Source organism: Varanus komodoensis, unplaced genomic scaffold (genome assembly GCF_004798865.1).
Source record: "Varanus komodoensis strain SLA01 unplaced genomic scaffold, ASM479886v1 scaffold6_4, whole genome shotgun sequence".
Lineage (NCBI taxonomy): Eukaryota > Metazoa > Chordata > Lepidosauria > Squamata > Varanidae > Varanus > Varanus komodoensis.
The window spans coordinates 20403350-20412704 of record NW_025336347.1 but is presented as its reverse complement, the minus strand read 5'-3'; the positions used below and the strand labels follow the sequence as shown (position 1 = coordinate 20412704).

The 9355-nt window shown below is 42.8% G+C and overlaps 1 protein-coding gene across 2 annotated transcripts; it reads right to left on the bottom strand.

Moving 5' to 3' along the window:
- Positions 1 to 2755: 2755 nt before the first annotated feature.
- LOC123034534 (zinc finger protein 239-like) lies at positions 2756 to 7263 on the bottom strand. 2 transcript variants are annotated; one of them, XM_044451950.1, is made up of 2 exons: positions 7216 to 7263; positions 2756 to 4675 (listed from the first exon to the last, which is right to left on the bottom strand). In XM_044451950.1, the coding sequence occupies exon 2, from the start codon at positions 4322 to 4324 to the stop codon at positions 3461 to 3463; it is 864 nt and encodes a 287-aa protein (XP_044307885.1). In that variant the 5' UTR covers positions 4325 to 4675; positions 7216 to 7263; the 3' UTR covers positions 2756 to 3460. The 2 variants fall into 2 exon arrangements, with proteins under 2 accessions (XP_044307885.1, XP_044307884.1); XM_044451949.1 differs by lacking the exon at positions 7216 to 7263 and adding an exon at positions 6993 to 7181.
- Between the last annotated feature and the right edge of the window lie 2092 nt (positions 7264 to 9355).

The window sequence follows — 9355 nt, the reverse complement described above, 5'->3', positions numbered from 1 at the left end:
ACAAGGAGAAAATAAAGAGAAGTTGAAAACAACCTATGGAAGAACTAAACAGAAATGATAAAAGGATAACAAACTCCATCAAAGAAGGATCCTAGGAAGAAGAAATATTAGAAAGTGAAATGAAAGCTGCTCTGAAAGTGCTTGGAAGGAATAAGGCACCCAGAGTACCAGTAGAACTATTCCAAGTGGCAGAGGCTGAAGAATCCTAACAAGACTAGGCTAACAAATATGAAAAGCAAAACAATGGCTGGCAGACGGGAAATGTTCAATACACATTCCAGTATCCGGGATAGGAGATTCTCAGGAGCGCAGCAACTATAAGACCATTGCATACATTTTCCATGCAAGCAAAATGATGCGCAAGGTGTTTCAACAAAGAATTTTGCCCTATACGGAGTGAGAAATGTCTGACATTCCAGATAGATTCCAGCTTCCCTGTGTAGCTCATGAGAAGCTATGGAGCTACACAGAGCACCTCAGCACTTGGCTGTCCTGACATGTAACCTGTATTGTAAAGAAACGATTGCTAGGACAGAGTATGGAGAAACAGAGTCATTTCCATAGGCAAAGGAATCCCACAAGGGTGTATTTTACCTCCCTGTCTGTTCAATCTGAGTATAGGACATAGGAGGTGTGTCCAGAAAGTAATGAGAATATTTTAAAAATTCTTTTATTGAAAAATCTTACAATTGAACATTGTCTCCTTCAAAGTATGCACCTTGTGAGTGTACACAACACTCCCAACAATTTTTCCACTCTTCAACGCTACATTATGATCAGAGGAAGAGCAGCCATGAGATGGGCTGATTCCGTAAAAGAAGTCACAGTCTTGAGTTTACAAGAGCTGAATGGGACTGTCAAAAACAGGACATTTCAAAGGGCGTTCATTCACAGGCTCACCATAAGTTGGAGAAGACTTGAAGGCAGGTACGTAACAACAATACGCAATGAGCAGAATACAACTGAATGATCCCTAGTTGCAAGACCTTAGGGGAAGATTTCCAGGATTACATTTGCAAGCACCGTTGGATCCAAATGTGGTGTTGGCATGGGATTGAAGAGTGGAAGCGTTTCAGCCTCAACTTCATGTAGCCCAGCCAAGCATGGGGATAGAGAAGCAGGCAAAACCAGAAAAGCCAGAAAGTGCCACATCAGGAAGCTGGGCAGGGCTTGAACGGAAGCCTGCCTGGACAGCCAGGTAAGCAGCACTCAGACTGCCATGCTTCAGAGAGCCAGTACGGTACAGTGGTTGGACTTATTTTTCCATAAAATAATTTGTTAAAATTGTTGCATTATTTCAAATGTGCTGGTAGGTCTACCTTCTTCCTTCCATCTTCTTAGAATGTGGCTTGAATTACTTTCATAATCATGTGGCACAGTGGTTAGTGTGTCTTGGGAGAGTTGGGTTCTAGTCCCCACTTGGGCATGAAACTCTCTAGACAGAGAGCCATGTCAAAATTTTACAATAAGGGGAAAAACTACACTAAAGCTGGGACCAAACTCTTGGTAGTTTAGGGTGAGACTAAGGCAAGGGAACCTGCTTTCCAGGGAACCAGGATTGGGACATCAGGATGGCTGGCTTTGGACCCCAGGCCTGAGTTTCTGCATTTCTGCCCTACACGAATTGTGTGCTACAGAACATTTCTGAGCACTGGGCAGGGAGAGGGGATTATGTAAAAAGTGTTACCTGAAGGCAAAATGACTGTAAACACTGCTAGGAACAAAAGCAGTCTTATCTTTGGCCAGGTCAGTGGAGGAAAATACTTGAGACACAGCAGGCAAGGAGACCCGCCTCGTCCGTCCGTTCCTGTGGCTGAACCAGCCAAAGGCCCATCTTCTGCAGCCAGGGCTTGTCACCTCAGGCTAACAACTGCCAAATGCCTGTCCACACAAACTAAACACATGCTTCCTTGTATCGTATTCTTGTTCCTGAGGATATGAGGACACAAGCCAAGCTGGCTGACAAGGCAGTGCATGAAAGACAGCTATTGAAGTATTCTAAAAAAAGAAAAGCCATGAAGTCCCTCACTGATGTGATCCAGCGGATCTCCAGCTGCAACAATTGGAAACTGCACAATGGCAACAGTTCATGCCAGAGGCCTTCAAGGGATACTGCCAGTGGCTGGGTTAGATGGACCAATGGTCTGAGTCAGTAAAAGGATTTAAAACTTGTATACTATTTCTAAGACATGTTTGTTTTCCATCAGTGGCCATGCTGGCTGGGAATGATAGAAACTGCAGGTCACCAAGTTGGGAGGAGGCCACTACAAGAAACCCTATTTTGGCACCTTTAGTATTGCTGCCTAAGTATCATATTACAGATTATAGTAAACATGAACTTTTAACAGGTCCAAAGGCCTGGGATTGCTCAGCATGGGATTCCCCATTTTGTACCACCGAAGCTGTCTTCCTTCATTACCTGGTGTTGGCTGATGGGAGAGGTGAAAGAGATGGAGAGGAGAAAATTGGGGGGGGGGGGGTTGCAAAAGGGGAAAGAAGCAACAGCAGCAGCAGGTTGACAGGGCTAGACAAGACCAGGACCAGGAGGAATTCACTCCAACAAGAGGCATCATCCACAAGTCTGTTTAGCAGAGCCCTGCCTTGTAGAGGGAGTCGCAAGAGCAACCCACACAAGGACACCTTCCTCCACTGTAGGAAAATTCCTGTATTTTTCAAATGGAACAGACCCCAGTTCAGAAAAGCTTTTGAAAGAATTGATTGGTCAGTTTACTACAGGCATCTTCAGTGTGGTACCTTGGGGTGTATGGAAAAAAACTTTTTAAATTTTTTATTTTTACGTTTTTATATATGAACATGGACTTGTATTAAATGCTTACAGCTTTCTAGCAGTTATACATATGCTTCTACAAAAACAGACCAAATATCCAAATAAGTATCCATCTGAAGTTGGCATCTATATGCCATATGTAAGGTCCTCAGTCCATTGCATTGTAGGAAGTAAGTGCGTATCCTTCTGATTTCGTGATATCAGTATTTCAGCTGTCAAAAAAGTGTCAAAAGAATCTCTCCCATTTGTTAATTTCATGGAGCAGGTAAAGGATTTAAAAGCATGTACATCCATGAATATTAAAGACTGTCTGAGTACAAAATTTATCTGTGCAATAACCTCCTCCCCAAAATAAGCAAATTCTAGTTCCCATTATCCTTATGGCAACCCAAAGTCGTAATTCACAGCTTGACTGTGTGTTGATTTTCAGAGGGCTCTGCAGCACTACAGAGCTGCTTTCCTGAAGCTTCTCAACCAAATAAAGTAGGTTTTAAGGAAATAAGGAAATCAGTGGATGTGATTTTTTAAAAAGCACATTAACATCCACATAGGATAGCAAATGTCTGTTCATTTTCTATCCCTACCCTTTTTTTACCCTCTATATCCCAATCCATGATCAATCACTGTGATAAATAACTTCTCAATTACATTATTGTGTCTCTGACCAATTATCTATGGGGCTTTCTGACGAGCATGAAGTTTCTGGTGAGCAATGAGGGGTGATTTTTGACTGAAGCTTCTCCCGCAATCAGAGCAAATGTATGGCTTCTCTCCTGTGTGTATTCTAATATGCTGTGTCAGAATCGAGCTCACCCTAAAGCTCCGTTCACATTTGGGGCATTTATAAGGTTTTTCTCCTGTGTGAATTCTTTGATGTTTACTAAGGGTGGAAAGTATCGTGAAGCCTTTCCCACAATCGGGACACTGGAAGGGCCTCTCTCCTGTATGAATACGCTGGTGCACATTGAGATGTGAGTTCCGATTGAAGCTCTTACCACATTCGGTGCATAAAAAGGGTTTCTCAGCTGTGTGGACTCGCTGATGTTCAATCAGGCTCGAACTTACAGTGAAGCTTTTCCCACAGTCAGGGCATTCATAAGGTTTCTCTCCTGTGTGGCTTCTCTGATGTGTAACGAAGTTTGAGCTTTGACTAAAGCTTTTCCCACACTCTCCACAGACATAAGGTTTTTCCCCTGTGTGAACTCTGTGGTGTTTGATAAGGTCTGCTTTGTAACTGAAACTTTTCTCACAGTCTGGGCATGTATAAGGCTTTTCTTCCATGTGGATTTTTCGATGCCTGCTAAGGGTTGAGCTGGCACCATACCTTTTCCCACATTCAGGACATTTGTATGGTTTTTCTCCAGTGTGTATTCTCTGGTGAGTGCTGAAGTTCTTACTATGAGTGAAACATTTCCCACACTCCAGACATTTGTACAGCTTGTCTGCTGCTGCATGGGCTTGCTGATGGTCAAAGAGATCTGAGCTGCTCCGAAAGCTCTCCCCAAGATTGGGGTATTTCAAGTGCTTTTCTCCCATGGAATATCCCTTGTGAGTCCTCTTCAAATGCTCGCCTGATCCAAGTGAAGAGCCACTCTCTTCTCTTGCAAATTCTTTGATGTGGAATTAAAATTCAAGTGGAACCAGCACTTTGTGCTAATGTGTTTCCCTACAGTCAATTGTGGTGGTGCTCTGGCTACTAATATTCCATAACTGGAGTATCCCTCGGCTGTCCATTTACTTAGTGGAAGTTATTCTAATTCTAAGCATTAAAACAAATTCTTCTTCCCTCTCTGAAAGTGGATGTGGCAATTGCCAAAAGGAGAAAAAGTCCATCACTTTTTTCTTGCCATTCTTCTGCCAAGACTGAGTTTCAACATAGGTCAATCTCTGCAAAGATAGTTAATAAAAAGAAAGAGAATACTATCACAGTCCGTAAGTCCCCATACTGCAATTCAGTGGGATTTATTCCCAAGTCATGTGTATAGCATTTGTAGCCTACACTTACATTTAGCTGAAATAAGTACATACTCATCCAGTTTGTAACTGAATTCACTGGTCTTCCCTGCCTCTGCTATCTTTTTGTTGTAACTGAAAGGTCCTCAGGGTAACAGGTTGTTCCCTTGTACTCTGTGAATCACGATGAATTAATGCTGCTGCTCCTATACTACCACTCCTATATTGCTCTGTATCATCCTTACTTTAATGGAATTGCTTTAAAATTTGTATTTTAAATGTGATTCTAATATATGTAAATGACTCAAAACTTTATACTTGAAGGAATATAAATACTAAAATAAATGTTTTACTTAAACTGCTTGAAATTTTAAAACCTTAAATTTTTGAAATTTTAATTATACTGAGTGGTATATAAATATACAAATAAATGATTTCTAGGCCCTTCACATGGTAGCGTGCCTCCCTCATTTCTGTGTCACTGGTTATCATCCATCCCTAATGCAAACAACCCTGCGACCAAGCCTTGGACTTTTCTTTTTCTCTTGGACCTTGCCTTTGCCACATCCTGCCATTTCCTCCTCTTTAATATCTCCAAGTTTTTCTTTTACCCCTGAAGCAATTGCCAATGTGCTATAGTCTTTGGATCACTCAGGATCCAAAAATTAAAAAAAGGCTAGATCATGGTGTCATCCAATATCGCTTCCAGATTGAAAACTATTTTATGTGGGCAGAAGCAATGCAGACATAAGGAGCCCCTGAACTAGTCTGCATTTCTCTGGTGCTCTGTGCCATTTCTCTGGTTGCACAGGGCTATATTCCGTAATTCACTGGCCTACAGAAATTGGTGCACCATTAATGTTTAGTTTATATCTCTGGGATACTGTTCTTCTTGTGAGTTCTACTGATAGAGAATGTGGCCTCTGGCATTTACAGCAGGGAGCCTCTGGACTCCAGAGCCAAATGCAACCCATGGCATTTCTGAATCTAGCTCAGGGTCTACCCTCTCTAACCTACCCCTTCTCATGGCAATTAGGGTTACAAAAATCATTGCCATTCACCTAAGTGGTTAGCATTCTGCCATAGCACAGTGTGAAATGGCAATATCCATCCCCACACATAAGGATCACAAGCAACACATCTAGCTCCATCTGGCAATCAAATCTGAGATGCTGCAGTTGAACTCCTTTGAGCAACTAGAGGAGAGACTGTATCTAGAGTACTGTTATGAAGTCCATCATGCCTTAATATCCCTCCTCATTTTACAATGCATAACTATGTAGGCTTTAACCCATTTACACTCTAAATCTCCAAAGTTTCCATCAAATGGATTGGAGTGTGAAGTGAGCTTAGGCAGCAGGGCTTCCAGGTTTAGGCTGCAACACACTTTCCTAGCAGTAACCCCTGCTAAACACAGCTGATTTTGAGCAGACATGCACAGGACCGCAAGAAAAGGGGCCTTTACAGTACTGGAACCACAGCTTTGGAACATGCTCCTCAGTGAGGTACACTGGCACCCTCTTTGCTTTCGTTCTGGCACCAGATGAAAACCTTTATTTGCCAGACATTTTAACAGATAAAGATTAGTTTGCAATAATGTTTTTATTATTATCAGTATTATTTTGCTGCTGTGCCATATGTTAATGATGTTATAGTTGCTGTAGGTTGCTGATCTTGTTATATTGGTTTTACTGTGCATTTTATTTAAATATTATTATTTTACTGATTATCTTTTAAAAATTTTGTAAACTGCCCAGAAAACCTGTGGGTTATGAGGTGGTGTAAAAGTGCTATGAACAAACAAACAAAGGCATATACTTGCATTAACCCACATCATAGCACATTTAGTGCACTTGAGCCTTACAATTTTGGAAAGCATTATTAGATACATGTCTAATGTTGTCTAAACATTTCTACAGTTTCATTACAACATTCAAGAAATGTGTTTTCAGGAATACAGGGCTGTATTTCAAAAAGCTTGAGTATTCCAAAATATTTAAACAAAAACATTTCTACTCTGCTTTTTTCCCACGGAGGTCAAGCCAGTAGATACGCTTCCTCTCCAATCTTATCATCACAACAATCCTCACAATCAAGCTGGAAGCTAGAGACCCACGGCCTCCCAGTGAGCTTCACGGTGCTAGTCGAGCGCTCTAACCACTAGTCTGCACTACCTCGCAAGCAACTGCCTCTACTCCTGCCCTTATAAACAACACATTCTTCCGAGAGCGGCCCAATTTCACCGACTCACACGTTTCTTTGCGGCCTCCTGCTTCTGGGCAATCTGATGTCCCCGGCTGGCCCTTTCCTTTGGAGGGCTGCACACCACACCCCTCCCACACCCCCCCCTCCAGGTTAACGGGCTCTTTCGGAGATCGGGAAGCAGGACATGAAGGCCGCCGGCTCCCGCGCCCCCGTTCTTATTACATCTGCATGAGCAGCGCCGCGCTCAGCCCCGCCAACCCTCCCCTCACCTTGGATCGCGGCACCCCCTCCCCAGCGCCTGGGCAGGGAGGAAATACGTCACGCGGAGGGCGGCCGACCGGAAGTTCTCCAGTCGCCTCCAAGCCGGGGGTGCAGGCGATGCCACAGCGCCCCCTTCTGGCCGCGACTTCCACATGGCATTGGCTGCGAGGTGGTGATGACGCCTTGCAGGACGAGAGGCAAGCGGAAGGTGGCGGGTTCACACAAGCTTGCTCATCACGAGACCACTACATTTGCTTTTCCTTTTTTGAGGGAGTGTATTTTTTTACCTGGGAGGATAATATAATTAAAATAATTGTGTTTGCATATGGGGTGGCATGGTTTTGGTCTGGAAAGAGGGTATTGTTAATAGTAGACCTGTGTTGGATGTGTGAGTGAAATCACCATCAAAAGATCGGTGACTGGATTCAGACAACACAGTAAGCCAAACTCAAAGGTTGAGTGTGAGATGTTGAAACTTCAGTGAACTGTGCTAACAAGCCATGGCTTGGTAAACAACCCATGAGAAGAACCCATGTTAGGTTGCTGGGTTGTGAATTGCGGGTTGTTCACCATGGTTTATTAGCACAGCTGGGTTCAGACAACAGGACAGCAGCCATTTAAACAATAACCCATAGTTCAAGGACAATCTATACTTGGACCTTGAGTGTGGGTTATCATTTACCTGAATTCAGTCAACGACACCTACATGCATTGCTCAGGCAAACATTAGATATCCAATTTACTGTATATTCAGAGGAAGCTGCCCATTACAACTCCCTTAAAAAATAGAAATGAAACATACTTGTATGCTACATTTGCTTATAAGCATACATTTCCTAAACTCCTACAATGTTTTAGGTCAGGGGACCTCAAACTTTTTCAAGAGGGGGCCAGTTGAAAGGTGCCAGCGAGGGGGCAGGGGCAGTGGGCAGGCGCGCAGCAAGGCGAGGCAAGGTGGCAGCGGGCGGGCACATGGCGGGGGCTTGCTCACTCCGAGATGTTTTCTCTGAGCGAGTCCAAAACCTCTGAGGTGGGCTGGATCCAGCCTGCGGGCCATAGTTTGAGGACCCATGTATTAGGTGGAGTACATTTCATAGAATCATAGAGTTGGAAGGGGCCAGAAGGTCACTGGGTCCAATGCCCTGCTATTGTAGGACACTAAGTTACACCATCCCATCCAGATGACTGTCCCAATACTTTCTGGATGTCTCCAGTGAGGAAGAATCCACAACTTCCCCAGGTAATAGGTTCCATTAAAAATATTTTGAAACAAAACAATAATAAACAGATATAATAATAAACTCCAACCCTAATAAACAGAGCAAGCTGAAATAGACAAAATTGTCAAGGGAATTCTATACTGATCCAATCAGTATAGCCAGCCCTCGGAATCTATCCATCAGCACTCCATAAAAATGTAACACAAAAGAAATCCTTAATTTATACAACAACAGATCCTCCAGTCACTTCAGATCCTCCACAGCTTTCCCTATTTTGTTAAACACCTCAGATCCACTTATACTGCATATTCCTCTAACAATCTTCTCGACAGCAGATTCCACCAGTCCATTTCTCCATCCTTCGGTTGTTGAGGGCTCTGGTGGTCTCTAGCCAGAACCAGCTGCAATCCTAACTGACTATTCCCTGAAAGGCTGACACTATATTTTTAAGACTCATGAGTAACTACTTTGATTCTCTTTAAAAAATCAATGCATTAATATTAATTGATATTATCTTCATTCTGTCTCTAAAACCCTCAGGTCCTATCAGGGAGATATAATAATTCCTTAGAGCAAATCATGTATAGTTAAGATCTAAAACAACAACAAAAAATCACCTGACTCGAACAACCAGCAACTCCCTTAAAAATTGTGACGAAGGGGGAGAGAACTGTCTCTTCCGCTACAGTGGGTTTCAGCCAAGTTCAATTTATAATGTACAGGATTCTTGAATAAAAATATCAGACAATTTACAGCTGCAAAATTAAGTAGAAGAGTATCCTTTTCAAAGTCCTTTCCAAGCAGAGAAACAGAAATGCCTTAAAATCACAAATAAATCATAACCTCAAGTTTCAGCTGTCCGAAAAGCGCTGTTGTCCTCCTTCTCAATTCAAAAAGCACAATTAAGCATGAGAATTCACCCAGCTGG